This window comes from Suncus etruscus, chromosome 12 (assembly GCF_024139225.1).
Source record: "Suncus etruscus isolate mSunEtr1 chromosome 12, mSunEtr1.pri.cur, whole genome shotgun sequence".
Taxonomy (NCBI): Eukaryota; Metazoa; Chordata; class Mammalia; order Eulipotyphla; family Soricidae; genus Suncus; species Suncus etruscus.
In genome coordinates this window covers 85,698,930-85,717,983 of record NC_064859.1, presented here as the reverse complement: position 1 = coordinate 85,717,983, position 19,054 = coordinate 85,698,930, and the positions used below count along the sequence as shown (strand labels likewise).

The 19,054-nt window shown below is 38.7% G+C and overlaps 1 protein-coding gene across 1 annotated transcript in view; it reads left to right on the top strand.

Annotated features, from left to right (window-relative positions):
- The window catches only part of LDAH (lipid droplet associated hydrolase), a 96,723-nt gene that overhangs the window by 37,965 nt on the left and 39,704 nt on the right, over window positions 1-19,054 (top strand). The window contains exon 4 of the mRNA XM_049784665.1: window positions 2,291-2,460. Within this exon, the coding sequence (XP_049640622.1) occupies window positions 2,291-2,460 (170 nt within the window). The remainder of the gene's footprint in view (window positions 1-2,290; window positions 2,461-19,054) is intronic.

Here is a 19,054-nt window from a genome sequence, read left to right as displayed (position 1 = left end):
GAGCCACCCACCCTGTGGGAGAAACTATTCACCCAATACCCATCAGATAAAGGGCCAATATCCAAAATATACAGGGCACTGACAGAACTTTACAAGAAAAAAAAAACTCTAATCCCATCAAAAAAAATGGGGAGAAGAAATGAATAGACACTTTGATAAAAAAAAAAGAAATAGCACAGCAGTCGGCAGGGTGTTTACCTTGTATGTGGCCGACCCAGGATGAACCCAGGATGAACCCAGGTTCAATTCTTTGCATCTTATATGGTCCCCAGATCCTGCCAGGCAGGATTTCTGAGCGCAGAGCCAGGAATAACCCCTGAGCACTTCTGGGTGTCGCCCTCCAAAAAAAAAAACAGAAATAAAATAAATAAAACTTGACCCAGGGGCCTGAGCCATTGTACAACAGACAGTATGCTTGCTTTGCACATGACTGGTCCAGATTCAATCCCCAGTTCCCCACTGAGCTTCCTGAGCACCACCAAGAGTGGTTCTGAGTGCAGAGCCAGAAGTAAGCTCTGAGCATGGCCTGGTTTGACCCAAAACCAAACAGCAATAACAAAAAGAACCCTGACCCAAATAATCAAGTATATATTATTTGAAGCAACAAATATTCTCTAAATAATGAGGAGCTACTAGTGAAGCCATTAATCTTCACGTGAAGTTTTTAACTTAAACTTCTTAATAAGATAGAGCTTTGAAATAATGATAGCAGCAGAATGAAAATGTGTGTCTCACCACGCTACTAGTTTACTCTGACACTCTTGATTATCTATTCCCACTGCCAGCACAGCTACTTGATGAGATTTTTACCCCTCAGTGAACCTTAGTTCCTATTCCTATGTAACACTGATCCCTCAGGTGAGACTTGTTCTTCCCTAATCATTCCTCCCAGATCAGCCTCCAGGTTATTCTCCCTCTAACAAACAAGTTCAGCAGAAAGCCAGATTGAAAGAGGTGAAGATAAATCAGCAATCTGTGGGGCTCCCAATGGTTAAAAATCCAAATAGTTATTTCTTGACTATTACAACAATGCTCGAATAGCTTATACTCCATAGGAGTATAATAGGATACATATAATAGGACACAATAGGAGACTATTGTGTATCCTCACTGATCACTATATGTTGACGTAAGAGTGAGGGGAATGGGAGAAGGCCATGAACCACAGGTAGAGGAAAACACTCTGATGGTTTTTTGTTTTTTTTTTTTATCCATGAAACCTTTTAACCACAAAATCATGATTGTATTGTCAAATTATAAATCACAGTGACTAAAATTAACAAAAAATAAAGAATCTGGTAGTTGGAGAATCTGTAATTGGAGTTGCACTCCCAAGTGCTGCTCAGTAGGTCTCCCATTGGCCATTTTCAACCAACCAGGACAGTAGTTAAATGGCAGGGCCCAAGGAGATGGTGCTATTCAGGCCCTGAAGACATTCTGTTTTCTTGAAGACTCACTAGATACCATGTTAATTAGCTCCTGGAGAATCTAGAAAACAGTTCCTTTATGATAAAGAGAAAGGATATTTCAGGTCAGGACTATGCTGGTTAAAAGAAATAATAGCATTCTACTTAAGTCTTTCCTTCTGACTTCTTTAAAAAAAGATTATCTAAAACAATGAAGCAGTATTATGGATTTCCTTATTTGTCTCTTCATATAATGAAATGTTGTCTCCATATAATGAAATATTGGTGGTCGCTTTTACTGCCTGGTCCTGGGACAAGTAGCACCCACATAGCATGAAGACTTAGAAATACGTGCTCAAATTTGAGACCTAAATTTGGTCTAAATTAAGATATAGTTAGAAGTTTGTGAACTTTGAGAACAGAGGTCTGGGTTTGAATGTTGCCTCTTTCACTTATTAAGTATGCCACTGTCAGTCTACCACTTTAAAATAGTTTCATGTTTACATTTATAAGGTGAAGATAAAATACTTTTAAACTGGAATTGTGAAAAATGGTTGATATCATTTTAATAACATTCCTAACTTATCTGGTGCATTGGAGGCTTCATAGAAATGGCCACTATTATTTGTTAATGTTATTTTTTAATATTTTCTATTGAAGTTTTTTGTTGTTGTTGCTCTTTGTTTGGGGGCCACACCCAGGGGTGTTCAGGGCTTACTTCTGACACTGGTCTCAGGGATCACTCCTGGATGTCTGGGGTGGGGGACTAGCTTTAGGGTCAGCTACATGCAAGGCAAGTGCTTTACTCACTGTACTATCTCTTCACATCACCTGTGAAATGATTACTTTCATGAATGAGAACATCCTCATGTTTTTGTTTTTAGAGTCAAATGCTCAAGAAATCAAGGACATCTATGGACTCCGTGGGCAAATAGAACATAAACTGGCTTTCCTGAGAGCTCATGTGCCAAAAGATATGAAACTTGTGGTCATAAGCCATTCAATAGGCTGTTATATGACCCTTCAGATTTTGAAGATTGCTCCTGAGCTCCAAGTAAGTATGACTCGAGGTGATAGTGTTGCATGTGTACCAATCCTCTTCCTTTCTTGGCGCATTGTCACCTGACACAGTTGATGGACAAACCAGAGGTTAATTGATAGTTGCCTTTATCCTTATCATTTTACTGTAGGTCGGTGTGAGTGTATGTGTATGAAATTCTCTTAAAGTTTCAAAAGATAATGCTGAAGAGGTTGGAAATCTTCTGAATGGATGCTGTTTAATTTAAGGTTATTTTGAGTTCTTATATATAACTTACTATTCTTTATAAAAGACTATGTCAGATCAGTCACCAGTTAGGACCTAGACAAGAAGATCTATTGAGGGAGTATTTTGCAAAGATGCTTGCCTTCTTTCAAAAGAAAGAAAATGTATTGACATCGTCCTCTGTGAGAGGCAAACAACTATCCTTACAGAAACACTCTGTCTTTGTTGAGTTGAAAGTCTGGATTCTTTTTTTTTTTTTTTTGGTTTTTGGGCCACACCCGGTAATGCTCAGGGGTTACTCCTGGCTATGCTCAGAAGTTGCTCCTGGCTTGGGGGACCATATGGGACACCGGGGGATCGAACCGCGGTCCATCCAAGGCTAACGCAGGCAAGGCAGGCACCTTACCTTTAGCGCCACCGCCCGGCCCCGAAAGTCTGGATTCTTATATCTTCCAACGGAGTTTTTTTGCTTAATAAAACACTTAATCTTTATTTTGTCATTAGTCGGGATTCTTGTATATTCATTAGGTTTGTTTTTGTTTTTAATTTCATTTTAGTCACCATCGCGTACAATACTGTTAATGATAGAGTCTCATTCCAACCCCACACACTCCACCATATTGTACACTTCCCTTTATGGTTATCTCACTTCTTTCATTGTATGACAGCCTTTATGAGGTATTCTCTTTGTTGTTGTTGTTGTTGTTCTGGGTTTGGGGGGGATTTTGGTTCACACCTTGGTTCACTCAGGGATTACTCCTGGCTTCTGAAATCGCTTCTGACAAGCACAGGGAACCATATGGGGTGCTGGGATTCAAACTGCCTTCTGTCCTGAATCAGCTGCGTGCAAGGCAATCACCCTTCTGCTTTGCTCTCTCTGGCCCCTATGAGATAATCTTTTGCTCACAAATATGTATATTGAGTGACACTGTGTGGCAGATGTTAAGTGAGACACAAAGTGGAGATACAAAGGTCCCTTTAAAGTGCCAGTGTAAGATAGTGAACTATATATTTCAAAAGAAAACCTTGAAGTTGCAGTACTTACACCAATGAAAATGACCCATTGAATGAATATGATTCACAACTTCATTATTTCCTCATTCAACAACCATTTATTAAGCATTTCCTGTATGTCAGTCCTTCTGCTGTATTTTGAGAATAACGCAGTCTTTGAGGTAAGGAAACTTAAGGTCTATGGAGGAATCAGACTAATCCACAGCAATGATGACTACAGCTTTATGAGTGAAAATGAAGAGCAACTAGTTAAGCTGGTCATCAGAATGCAAGATAGAAAGTGATTATTTCGTGGGATTTCTCTACCTAGGATTTTGACCTTTCTTTCTCCATATGGTAAAATAGCTTCATTGGAGTCTTATAGGTCACACTTTTCCCGTCAGTTTAACACAGACTTCTTACTCATAATTTCCCTTGGAAAAAGATAGCCAGAGATTCCCTGAATGAAGTTTTAAATGTCAATGGAGGTTGTTAAATTTCTCTTAATCAAAAAAGATATTATTTTGGAATAGAATTCAGTATTATATTCCATTCACTCAAAGATTACTTTCTCTTCCCCTTTTGTTCAGAACGTACACTTTTTTTCCTACCATTTTGCATGGTTTCTCATTTCTTTCATGTCTCCTACAATCTTCTCTTGTGTTTTAAGATGACCATCTTTATAGGAGTCAGCTGTGACTCTATGGTTCTGCTTGTTCAGTTGCTTGTTTCTGAAGCCGAGACACCTACTTCTTTCAAATACTCACTGTCACATATATTATCAGTGTGACCTTGTACAAGTTATTGGATCTCTTTGTACTCCAGTTTTCTCATCTATAAAATAGAGATATTAACATGAGGATAGTTTATGTCTGGGATATGTAATGAATTAAGAATGGTGTGTACAATTATAAATTGCATATATTAGCTTTTATCATGGTGGAAATGATGGTGGAATGATTTATATGTGATGATAATCAAAATCAGTCATTTGATCAATTACTATTATAATACTATTTGTTGCAAGTCAGCCCCTGAAGAGGTTGACTGATGGAGGGATGGAGGATGAGATCTTTCCCCTCCAGCTTGGAACACGAGTCTGCCACCTTGTCCAGCCGACAGTTCTGAGGTGAAACGGTGGGTAAACAGCTCGCAGACAGTCAGGCTTGTGGAAATATTAGCTTTATTCGGTGGAAAAGACTGAAGTCCAAAGACTCAGCATAAGTTCCAGCCAAAAGCCCCTCGCCTTCCACAGACCCTTGTTTTTATCCCCCAGAATCAGGTATCACCCAATGGTGGGATCAGATACCACCCAATGGTGGAAGCAGAATCAGGTACCACCCTAGGGTGGGGGCAGAATGCCAGGTCACACCCTAGGGTAGGGCACAATCACCAATCAGGGTAGGGTCAGTAGCATAATAATCCCCTAAAATATTTACATACACAGCACTATTAAGTCAACTACTCCTATCATAATCAGTCTTAGATCAACTATTCTTTTGATTATCTGCAGCTGTCTAATAAATTGCCCCCAAACTTAACATATATTAGTACATAATTATTTTCTCATTATTTCTGTGAATCTAGAATCTTACCATAACATAACTTCAGAATTTCAAGACTGTCATTAGGTCTCTTTCAGGTCTATGGTCTCATCTGAGTATCTGAAATGAGAAGATTCTGCTTTTTAGCTTATTCATATGATTATTGGCAGGACTCAGTTACTTGAGAGTCATTGGACTGAAGGCCAAGCCTTTCCTAGATGATCTCTTGCAGTTGGGTCTAGGCCACTCTCAGTTCCTTAATGTATAGCTTTCTCCAATCATGCTACATCTCAGCACACAGAGCAGAGGGCCAGAGAATGTGTCTGCTGACAAGTGGAGATTGCAGACTAGAACCTAATTGCACTATTGGTTTTTATTAGAAACAAATCATTAGGTCCAACACATAATCAAGGGGAATAGATTACATTCGTGCATGACTCTTAGAATATGAGAAACATATCAGAAAGTTCCCATCCACCAATATTAGGTAGTGTTATCTCATATGTGTGTGTGTGTTGTAATACTAAATTTATATCCTGGTATAGGAAGTGACTTGGTCCTATCAATTAAAATATGGCAAACTGATAAGAAATAAAAAGTTTGGTTATTTTTAAAGGCTTCTAAAACATCAGAGTACTTGCTCATTGGAATTAATAATACTGTTGCTATTTCTCCTGACTGATTTTGTATGCCAACTTGACTTGAGCTAGATATCTGATAAAACATCTGAGTATATCTATAATGGTGTTTCTGAAAAAGTATTTGAATCCATAAGCTGAGTGAAAAAGAGCTCCTCTCATTGTTTTGGGCAGACTTCTTTCAGTCATCTGAGGGCCCAAATAGAACAGAAGGTTGGAAGAAGGATGAATACTTTTATTTCTTCTTCAGCTGGAACCTCTTCCTTCTGTCCTTGGGTATTGCAACCTCTGTTCTAACATGCATATATTGGATTTACACCAGTGACTCCCCTCACTTTCCCATACAGTTTCCTAGACTGGGGATTTCACTATCAGCTGTGCTGGTTTTCAGGCCTTTGAACTCAGACTGAAATATATCTTCTAATTCTTCAGCTTGAAGACAGGGACATATTGTGGAGCCAATTGACCTTCATAACATGCGAGCTAATACCAATCATAATTTTTTTGTTTCTCTTGTTGCTCTTGAGAATCCTGATTTATATACTATTTCATAAACACCATAGATGATCATTTGTCTCCTTCACAGTCTGTTACCTTAATCATAGATCTGAACCTTGGTTTTTTTCTTTGTTTGCTCCTCATCCTGTCTGTGTAGAATTTGTACTTTGTTTGTTCTGAGTGTTTGAAAACAGTTTGACACCACTGTTTTATACCCATCTCTCTGTTTCGGTTTGCATTCACAATGTCCACTGAGAGAAGAATACAGGCATCTGAAGTTAATAAAATTCCTTAGCGTTGGGGCTTTGTAATTTTCTAATTATTGCTCTACTTTCAGGTGTCATTACTCTTGCAGGAATGGTTGTAAAAAGGGAATATACAATTTGTACTGTGCAGCATGCCAAACTATTTATCTTAAAGGTATAGTCTAGAAAATAATGCACACTATAAATTGTCCATAAAGGTCACCCAGGGAGGAGGGTGAACATCTGTATGATCTTAGTATTATCCAAAAGCATTATCTGGTTTCAATTAACTGCATTGTTGAAGTTCCCCCACCCCTCTTTAAACACCTGGCCCAGTAAATATTAGTGGTGTGATCCTTGCTGATACGTTGAAATTCCAGTGTCTCTGGGCTACTCTACTACAGCAGTGCCTGTCTGCCTGAAGTTAGCATGACATGCTCCATTTAAGATGCATTTGACAATCAAGTAAGTTTGTGTTAGCCAGCGTGTTGCAATCCTTAATCATTTTGCCAAAAATAAGTTAGCTGTTATGTTTTATAACATATGAAGTGTGATAATAAGAAACTTGTGTTTCCATCTCTTCTGTTATTTTTACTGGAATATTTGCCTCCCATAAGACTTAAGGACATATGTGTATTTTAGTAGATGGTTTGTTTAGTTTTATTTTGGTTCAGTTCTTGACAATATTTTTGTTACTAATTATAGGAACCTTTGGTCTTAAAGTCCTTTTAAGAGATGCTTGGCTTATTTTAGATATATTTTCTGACCTGCATGTTAATATACTTTTAAAAGTCTTTAATTATTTGTCCCTTTAAGCAAATGGAGTGCACAGACATAGAAAGTCTTCAGACATTTTGGCAGTAATGTTCAGAATAAAGATTTTCAAAGAAATCTGAAAACAGGTAGTTGGATGACTAGTAGCTGTCATGACATAACAATAAACATAACGTTAGACTTCAGGGATCTCAGACTCGAGATGAATTTTAGATGCAGTCTAGTTCCATCTTTCATTTTATAGGCGGGAACCGAAAGAAAAGTACCTTGCCAGAATTTAGTCTTGGCTCTGTTTGAAGCCAAGGGTGGGGTGCAGCTCTATTCTCTGTGGGTGTAGAGAGAGTCTGAGAAGATGCCTGATGGTTCTTCCAACCTTTGGATAGTAGTAGAGCCTACAAATACAACTAGATTCTTGTGACTTACTGTGTTGTGACACAGTAAGAGTAGGAGATCCCCTGAGTGGAGTTTTAGCTATTTAGTGCTAGAAACATGAAACATGACACAGTATCAAAAGACCAGTAGTCATAGCCCCACTCTCTAGAATCTGCTTCTTCTCATCAATCCTCTGTATTTAAAAAACACGTCAGCTGAGTTTGCCAATAAATTGATTGCAGAAAGTTCAAATTTGGGAGTTGAGAGCCCTTTATTCTTTTTGTTTGTTTTTGTTTGGGGGCCATACCTGGCAGCGCTCATGGGTTACTCCTGGCTTTGGGGACCATATGGGATGCCATAGATCAAATTCAGATCAGCTGCATACAGAGCAAAAGGTCCACCCACTGTGCTATTCTTCTGGCCCCAAGAGCCCTTGATTCTTATTTGGCTCTGCCTATAGCATGAAGTGAACTTCAAGTAGCTTTGACCTTTATTCTTCTTTGACAGTTTATGTAGAATTTGATGATCACAATTCCTTCTTTTTCAAAGGTTTCAGCTCTTCAACAACTTAATTTTTTTAAATATATTATTTGATCTTTCTTGGAAAAAGCAATAACATAGAGTTTTCTTTGTCTACCTGACTGGCAAAAATATCCTCTAAGTGAAATTTTGAGATTAATTATTCTTATCCTTTAAGCATCAGATTATTTTATCCAGTTGGGTGAAATTGTTTAAAACTGTATTCCCAAATATCTGTCTTCATCATTGATGCATATTGATTATGGTGAAATTTTCCTTAGTGATTCATTATTTTTCATTGTAATACACGCTGATGATAAAATAAAATCAAGGGATTTTACTTGTATTCTCAGATTTCTTAGATGATAGTGCTTTTTCTCTCTCTTAGTTGTTAGGGTGCTTTTTTATTTATAATACATTGCTAATTGACTATGGGTAGAAAAAAGACAGAATTTTGTTTAGAGAATATTGCTTCAAGTGCGGATGAATGTCTTTAAGGAAGCTGCAAAAGTAAATTTACAAAATGAGATATGTGGATATTATTATTGTTCAGCTGCTTTTTCCTTTGTCGTTTTTGGAATCCCAAGTGGTATTTTCAGAGCCTCAAAATCTACCACAAATATAGCTGAAAATCTTGAAAAGCCTCACAGGAAGAATAAAAAACACCATGTTAAATCATGTACGTGTTAGGTGTTCAAAGGGTCCCCTTGTCTAAATTAGGTAAAAGTAAATCAATTCAAAGATTCTGCTAACAGTGAGACTGAGAATGTGGGACAATGAGCACTCTTCTGTCACACATTCAGGTCTGCAGCATTTGCAAAGTTTAAAAAAAAATCTGTAAATATTTTTGATATTTGATGTTTTGGTGAGGTAGTGGGCCACTAAGTAGTTGGAACAGTGAAAAGAAAAAAAATCATCTATGGACGAGAGAGAGAGAGAGGGGAGAGAGAGAGAGAGGGAGAGAGACAGAGAGAGAGAGAGAGAGAGAGAGAGAGAGAGAGAGAGAGAGAGAGAGAAGTAAGTGAGCTGATGAGTAGTGTGGTACACAAGAAGGGCTCAGTGGGGATGAGAACCTTGAAGGAAGTTTGAGCAAGGATATGTTGACTCTGTTTTCTGGTCTGAAAGGACCCTCTGAAGGGTTTCTGATGAAGAAAACAGTCATGCTTGAGGGAAATCGATCTCTCCATGAAATGAAGAAAGAAGTGTGGAGAAAACGTGGAATAAAAAGCAAACAGTCATGTTCACAGATTTCTCAGTCTCGATGCTGAAGGGCCATCTTTGGCTCTCTTTATACCCACTGTTAACTTACTAAGGGAAAAAGAAAAGGTTTCCTAAATGTATATTAGGGAATGACTTTATATGGTGGAAAGAAAAAGGAACAGGAGGAAACAGAAAATGAGGCAAAAGGTTTAAGAATTTTTCCAGTCTATTATTGGTCACAATCCCTTAGCAGATCCTGAAACCACTTTAGTAGGGTGGAACCAAATGACTGAATTAGGATTATAACCATACGCAGACAATGTAGAGTAACACCATAGTGGCAGCTTTTAACAAATGGTCTGTTCTAGTTCAGGGTATAAGGAGGGTCCCCCCCCCACACACACACACAACCTGTGGTTCCCTCCCATGTTCTTTACTTCAGATTTCAGATTGATTCAGTAGCTTCTATCTTGATATTCCCGTTATAAGAACAATAACAAACTACACACTGCATTTTAATATCTTTCTTAGAAATTACTTTTGTTTTTTTTCAGAGTGGAAAAATCGTCTTAGTCTGGGAGCAGTGGGGTTTTGAAATATAATCCTCTTCAGAGTATTTGTAAATCTATATAAACACACATATGCATACTATAATATGGAATAAAATAGAGTAAAAGATATTAGCACAGGGAACGGAGCCATAGCACAGTGGCAGGGCATTTGCCTTGCATGCATGATCAGGGTTCAATTTCTGGCATCCCAGATGGTTCCCTGAGCCTGCCAGGGGTGATTTCTGAATACAGAGCCAGGAGTAACCCCTATGCACCGCAGGGTGTGGCTCCTCGCAAAAAAGAAGATATTAGCACATATTCTTATAATGTATGGCTTTTGCCTTTTTCAATGCAATGATATCTAGATTACTCTGTAGACTATATATACTGATGTGGATCAAAGTAAAAAAATTCAAGGAATGCTAGGGACATGGCTCATTGGCTGATACCTGCCTTGCAGAGGCCTTGGGTTCCTTCACAAACACCTTATCACCAAATGTGATCCCTCAGCACTGCAGTTGAAACATCAGTAAAATAGAAACAAGAAATTGTTTTTTGCTCAAAAAGCATTAACTTAGATTTGAGAATACCACTGAAACTAAGAGGAAACTATTGAGAACATTGGGTTGTTTTGTTTCATTTTTGCATCCCTGTAGAAGTCGTTTTGTGACTTTTATACTTGGGTTCTTCATTTGACTCTAGAAAGCTGAAATGATTGTTTCCTAATTGATATGGAATACTTAAAATTTCCAAAATGTGTTCGCTTTGTAGTTAGTTCTTTTTAACAACTTTGTGTATTCCAGTTTAAAGATAAAGAGACCTAGAATTTAGTGTTGACCCCATGAGTCAGGTGGTTAGCAAGTGGCAGATTTAGGATTCGGGTTTGTTGTCTAATTAATGCCCCACTCCCATCCACCTCTGGTGGATACCTTTGTGTATTTTCAAGTGAGTTAGGAAGATTATGATTGCAAGTTGTTGGAATATATGACTGATAAATCGCCAAAGCATATTTGAATGAAATGTCAGATTCATACTTTTGTTTCATTAATAATTGACTTGTTCAAATACACAAATGGAGGCTCAGTGTGAATTAGGTGAATATTTTGGAAGGGTTTTAAGAGGGTTGGAAGGAAAGAGAACATGTGAATGATCTGGAGCATAGATGGTAAAGGAAATTGATACGGAAGTATGAACCAAGGGCAGAAATTGAACGTAGGAGGCCGGAGAGATAGCACGGTGCTAAGGCGTTTGCCTCGCATGCCAAAGGATGGGGGTTCGAATCCCGGCATCCCATGTGGTCCCCCGACCTGCCAGGAGCGATTTCTGAGCATAGAGCCAGAAGTAACCCCTGAGCACTGCCAGGTGTGACCCAAAAAACAAAAAAAAAAAAAAAATTGAACTTAGAAGTCCATGAATGAGGGAGCCAAAGTGATAGCACAGCTGTAGGGCATTTGTCTTGCAGGTAGACAACCCAGGATGGACCTGAGTTTGATCCCCGCCATCCCATATGATCCCCTGAGCCTGCCAGGAGTGATTTCTGAGTGCAGAGCATGGAGTAACCCCTGAGTGCTACCACCTGTGGCCCAAAAATCAAATAAATAAACAGAATAAAAATATATATGATATATATTTTTATAAAAAATTATTTTATATATAATTTATATATAATATTTATTTTATATATGTATTAAAATATATAAAATATATTTTAAAAAGTCCATGAATGTGGATCCTAAGTTGAGCTGGCAGCAGAAGGGGAAAACAAAATGTGGGAAAGGTGGCAGAGGATTCCTCAGCCCAGTAGTTCCATAGTTGCATCTACCTGACTTGTTAGTGAGCATGGGGTCGGAGAACTCCAGGGTCAGCAGTGAGCAACAACTATTCTGATTTGTGAAAGACTATTTCAGATAACAATAATGCCCCATTCTGAAAAAGTTTGGGTTACATATGATAAAGGACTGTTTTACAAATCACTTGCATATGAATGTACACACTCATATATATCATGTGCTTATGTGTGAGGACACACGTTATATTTTCTGAATTGCCCAAACTACCTATCTGGAAAAAACAGACACATGGAAAGTTTCAACTATTCAACTTCAGCCATTTTTTTATTTATCTGCATATTTTTTTAAAGTCCTGAAATTGCTTTCAAAGTGGAAAAATTGTGTGGGTTTTTTTTCATCTTTTCATAACTCAAAAACTATTTAATACATTTTTTTCTCAACTTTTGCGTTTGCACACACACATACATACACACACATACACATACCAAAAAAAAATCACCTTTGGGCTGAAACCAAGCATGGAAAATTTCACCACAAAGGGCTAATTTTTTGGAAAGCTGCAAGAAAGTGAAAACACAGGTTTATAATAGAACATTCTTCATGCATGTTAATACTTAGTACTTTATCTAATGCATTTCATCTGAGAATTTCTGCACACTTTTGAGATTTAAATATCTAGCCATATTAATAGTTATGTTCATGCTACACTGTCAGTTATGGAAAAAATCTCCTCTCTGTCAGTTATGGAAAAATCTCCTCTTTCTCATCTAAAAGCTCCCCTATATTGGAAGTTGGTGAGGTATACTACAAGGAACAGGTAGGAAAAAGTGAGGTGGTCTGGCCACTAGCCTCAGAAATGGGCTTTGCTACATTTTTCTTACTATCTATTATCGGTCCCAGAGTAGATATAAGCACTGGGCACTGATATAACTAAGCCTGTGGTTCTCCAAACAATATTAGCATCACTAGGGGATCTGATTTAAAAAAAACAGTATATTGAGTCTTGCCCAGGCCTGTTTAATCTGAAACTCAAGACCAGGGCCCTATCAATCAGTGTGTGCACTAGTACTAAAGGGATTCTGCTTCATGCTAAGTTTCAGAACCCCCTCCCAGGCTTTGGAACACAGTGAATTGAGTGGACCATTAAACCTGTTCTGGGGATTTTCATTACATGGCAGCTCTGCTTTCTTTTCTCATCCCTTGGCAACAAGAAGAATACTAATCGTGTTCTCCAAAGGAAAATCTGCTTTTCTGTGTTTCACATATTCTAGTTCTTTCCACCTCTGACCTTTTTTCACATAGCAAACCCCCCTTCCCCTCAGTAAAATCCTGGCAAATAGCATCTTTGGGGAAATAACATGTCTGTGGTGGATTTTCTCACTTCTTTTCTCTCTGAAAGCTAAACCTGAAATGAGGCCACATATTTGACATTCATTTTTTTGACCGTCAGATCCATATAATCCATGTAAAATATAAGGAGTCTGTCCATGGAAGCTTACTTAAGTGTTGTTCTTTTATGTTGATGTGTAGGTTCTCCATCTTGGGTTTGGCAGGATCTCTCGGCCTTCCAGTAAGCTCTGCTGTCTCTGTTTTTGTGTCCTTAGACACTGACATAATTGTAAATGTGGCCTTACAATAGATTTTGAGGATAGTCTACTGCTGATCATCAATCTTGCATGAAGGCCTTTAACTAATCAACTTGTTAGAAGAATGGGAGTGAAATGACCCCAAACACACTGCATTTCCAACCCCAGGTGAGCAGGTATGAAGCAGGGTTACTCATGGATTAACTAACCAAGCCAGTCAGGAGAGAATCCGTGGAATCAGGTTGACTTCTCACTCATGGTCTCTCTGTGTGCCAAGCCAAGACTGAGACTTTTCTTTATCCTACCAGTACAAATTCAACCAGGAGGGAAAAGGTTGAGTGAAAGACAAAACTACCTATCCAGGTGGACTTTTACAAGTCAGAGGCTTGAGGCCAGAGAGATAGCACACCAGTTGGGCAATTTGCCTTGCATTCAGCAGACCTGGAAGAGACATGGTTTGATTCCTGGCACCCATATGATCCCCCAGCCTGCCAGGGGGTATTTTCTAAGTGCAGAGCCAGAGGTAACCCCTAAGCACTGCTGGGTCGGGCCCAACAACCAATCAATCAATTAATCAAATCCAAGATCAATCAATTAATCAATCCAAATTGAGATCAGCCATATGCAAGAGCCTTAACTTCTGTCTTATCTTTCCATCCCTGTTAAATTATTAACTTTTTATTATAATTTTCATTACATTGTTTTAATTGTAATCTATTGACCTTAATCCTTTTGATAAATCTTTAAAGAAACTATGAGTTTGAGGAAATTCGGTCTTTAGACAGATCAAAATAACTTCTTCAAAGCTAAACAGCTTATAAATGACTACTGGGTTTTAATGTACACGTTTCACCACCAACATTATATTAAATGTTCTTGGGGCCGGCGAGGTAGCGCTAGAGGTAAGGTGTCTGCCTTGCAAGCGCTAGCCAAGGAAGGACCGCTGTTCGATCCCCCGGCGTTCCATATGGTCCCCCCCAAGCCAGGGGCAATTTCTGAGTGCTTAGCTGGGAGTAACCCCTGAGCATCAAATGGGTGTGGCCCAAAAAAAACAAACAAAAAAAATTAAATGTTCTTATCTACTAGTCTAATATGTTAACTTTTTATTACAATGAATTTTTAAATATAAGTAAAATTATTTTATCTTTTCAGATAAAGGTTCAAAACATTGCTGAAGTAGAACTAGCTAACAAAATATAGTGGTAAAATGTATATCTAGTACAGTAGGTGACAGTGTTTATGAAAATAGCATATGGTAGTATTTAACACTAGTTAGAGTATTTAATGATTATTAAATATTGTAATTAATATTTGATAATGTATCTCAATTACCAAAATGAGATACTGCTAGTCTATTCTTTAAATTTAATATTGTATTGTTTCTGTATACTTCTGTATACATTTTCAACAAATGAACTTGTAAGTGCCATATGACTTGTGATTATCTCTGAGGATTAAAAGTAAAGTAGTATTGGAGGTAGAGACTATGCTGTCTTGCTCTCCTTTTTTTTGTTGTTGTTGTTTTTTCTTTGTTTTTGTTTTTGGGTTACACCAGTGGCACTCAGGGAATACTCCTGGCTCTGCACTCAGAAGTCGCTCCCAGCAGGCTTACGGGACAATATGGGATGCCAGGAACCAAACCACCATCCATCCTGCGTTGGCCGCATTCAAGCCAAATGCCCTACTGCTTCGCTATCACTCCAATTCCCTTGCTCTCCATTTTTACAGTCATAATGCAAGATCTTATGTTATTAGAAAAATTTAGTCATTGAGCCAGAGAATAGCTCAAGGGACAAGAGCACAGGAAGCCCCAAGTTTGATCCCTGGTTCCCTGAGCACTACCAGAAGCAACCCTTGACATTGAGCCAGAAATAGCTCAGCACCATGGGGTGTGGCAAGAGAGAAAAGTTAAATTTTGTAAAAATTTTAGCCTACTAATTGTTTGGAATTCATATTAAGAATATTCTCTTGGGGCCTGTGAGGTGGCGCTAGAGGTAAGGTGTCTGCCTTGCAAGCATTAGCCAAGGAAGGACCGCGGTTTGATTCCCTGGCGTCCCATATTGTCCCCCCAAGCCAAGGGCAATTTCTGAGCATTTAGCCAGGAGTAACCCCTGAGCATCATGGGTGTGGCCCGAAAAACCAAAAAAAAAAAAAAAAAAAAAAAAAAAAGAATATTATCTCAAAGATAGAGAAATACTCATATGCAGAAATACTTACTGAAACAAAAAGGCCACCAACCAAATGCCCAACTTTAAAGGAAAGGTTGAGTATGTCACATGCAACTAATAGAATTATATTTTCGAAAGATATGTTAATGCATGAAAGTTAATCATGAACTATCAAGAATGTTAAGGTATTAGAGAACATGAGTATAAATATCAAAAGAAAAAATACATGAAAAAAAAAGGTGCACTGGTGAAGGATCGTATACATTGTATGACTTAAACCCAACAATGAACAAATTTGTCACCATGGTGCTTAAATAAAGCAATCAAAAAGAAAAAAAAAACATAAAACCAGAATTATCAAAATAGAACATAGTGGTTCATTTTCTTTGGTAGCACATATTTCTTTGTATTATTATCATTGTATGATTTTTTTTTTTTTGGTTTTTGGGTCACACCTGGCAGCGCTCAGGGGTTACCCCTGGTTCTGTACTCAGAAATCGCCCCTGGCAGGCACAGGGGACCATATGGAATGCTGGGATTCGAACCACCATCCTTCTGCATGCAAGGCAAATGCCCTGCCTCCATACTATCTCTCCGGCCCCATATTATTAGTTTTTAAATGAAGTTTGAGGGGCTAAAGGGATCATTCAACAGGTAGGGCCTTACAAGTGGCCAACCCAGATTTGATCCCCAGCACTCCATATTGTTCTCCAAACACTGCTGGAAGTGATCCCTAAGCCTAGAGCCAAGAGTAATCCCTGAGCACTGTTGGCTGTGACCTAAAAACAAAAGAAAAAAAAGGAAATTTGGTTATATCACTGAATAGAAGAGCTAAAAGAGGAAAACCAACTCCATGCCTTCCCTGCCGGAAAGCCCTCTGAGCAGTAATGGCACTAAGCCAGTAGTAGTATCTTCAGCATAACCAGTCATCTTACTGAATCTTTTACTAACTCTTCTTACTCTATTCAGTTGGCTAAGATTAGACCTTTTTTCTAATGTTTTTATTAACACTGTCCCTCCCTACTCCACTCGTCGATAAGTGTTATATGTTGGCTGACCTCATGATTATTATTGGAGTGCAGTAACAAAATCATTGATCAGGTTAGCATCATTATTCATCCTTCAGCCAGAATAATGTCAAATCATACCAGAAAATGAGGTTTCTGATGGCCAGGATATAGAGGCTCTGTGATATGAGTGAATGGCTAAAGACGGGTATTATCTTTGTAAATACTCTTGTAATTGGATGGATACAGATCTGAGAAATCCAGCCTGGTGCCTTGCTACAGTCCAACTTTGCTCTGCCAATGAACTGGATGTTCACAAAAATGCAAATTCATAAGCCTTGCTACGTGGAGCATAGCAATCAAAGAGAAGATAACTTTGAAGACAGTGAAAACAGATGAGCAGTTTCTGAAATAGTTTGGTAGATAATGCTCTGGCTAAAATCAGAATTCTCTGCTTTCCTCAGAGCATTTTTGCTGTTTGCAAGGGCGAGGAGGAATATGAATATTATCCTAAAGAGGGAAAGGCACTCTCTTGTAATTACACAGTATGCACGAGATTGTTTTCACCCTCCCTTCTTGCTCATATGGAAAATCTGTGAACAATATGCTATGTCGGCCACAAAAAAAATTCCCTGAAGTGGAAAAAGCCTAGCAGGCACTAAACGAAAGATGCTTCACAAGAAGAAAATGTGTTTGCTTTGAGATCTCACATTCCAGGTTGCTTCAGACTAATTGTATTTGGTTGGGAAGAAGCCAGCTGATCAGGTATCGGGGAGGGATAGCCATGGGTGGATAAAAACCGAAGTCCGCCAGCATCTTTTCTGGCAACTTCTCCTGGGAATCTAGAAAGGAAAACATTTCCTAGTATCATTTGTACAGAGACCAGAGGAGCACACATGCGTGAAGTCTGTAGACAGTCCACAGACTACATTTCATCAAATGATTTCAGTTGATTCACCCAGCGGTATAGTTATGGGATCTTCATCAGTGAGCCAAACCAAGTTTTAGAGAAGCAGCTCCTTTTCCTTACCTCATCTACTGACCTCCAGAAAATTCTGAGGAGCTTTTAGTGGCTGCTAGAGAAGAGTTAAGACTGAGGGGCTTCAATAGTTGTCTGGAGGTCCATCAGTACTAATACAGAAGAGACTTTGGACAAACATAGGAACAGAATCTGGTTATCTAGATGCCAGGAGAATTCTCAGGGTTCGCTCATGTATGTGCCTGCAGTCATGGGCCCTGCTCCTGCCCCTCCGAACTAAAGGGCATGTTGTCCAGATAGAAGCCCCAGTGCTCTCTCCATTTGCAGTTGTGTCACTTTCCTCTGCCTTTTCCTACCATGGATGACTGTTCATCTCCGTTAACCATCTCAAGTGCTTACTCCTCCATGAATGATCCTTTCCTAGCTCCTACCATTCAATTTACTATCATTCCTTTGCAACCCTCTCTCATAAATATATAGTCTGCCTTATTCTACAAACATTGCATATTTATTTGATTCTCTCTATTAGATTTTTAAGAACATTTCTATCCCTTTTACTATACCTGCTTCCGTCTATAGATTTAATATTGACATATTTTTAGTTTACTAACCCTTGCATCAGCTAAACCTTTTTAAAACTCGAATTAGAGGGGACTTGAGGGAGAAAAAAAAATGAACATCACATATTGCATTCTCAATTTGAGCTATTCTTTTTTTTTTTTTTTTTTTTTTTTTTTTTTGGTTTTTGGGCCACACCCGGTAACGCTCAGGGGTTACTCCTGGCTATGCGCTCAGAAGTCGCTCCTGGCTTGGGGGACCATATGGGACGCCGGGGGATCGAACCGCGGTCCGTCTCCTAGGCTAGCGCAGGTAAGGCAGGCACCTTACCTCCAGCGCCACCGCCCGGCCCCAATTTGAGCTATTCTAACTTACTTCCTGAAATGTTTGCCAGTGCAATTTGTAAAATTGGTATTATCGGTTCCTGACATTATCATTTAATTTCTTGGTTCATATAATCCATTGCTTAAAAGTCTTTATTTTCTTTTATATTATGAACAGTTCTGTCAAAGTACAGTAACTTATTCTGGAAAACTAAAAATTCAAAATGATATATTTGTAATCAAAACAAAGATTGTGTCTAATAATTCCAAGATCTAAATCTCCTGTGGTTATATTCCTGATTCGATTTTGGCACGTGACCTTGTCCCTCAGAGCACTTGCATGTTAGTCAGGCTTCTCCAGAGAAACAAAACCAATTAGATGTGTATATATCAGAGACTTAACTGTAAGGAGTTGCCTCACACGGATATGGTTATAGAAGAAGCTGGTAAGTCCCAGCAGCTGCATGCTTCGAGCAGAAGACCCAAAAGATCTTATGGTGAGAGCCCAAAAGCAGATGTCTCGAGAGCCACAAAGAGCTGACATTTCTGTTCAAGTCTGAGGCAAAACAAAATGGAACAGCATCCCAGCTCAAAGACAAAGTGGAAAGTATTCTGTCTTACTCAGTCTTTCCTTCCTTT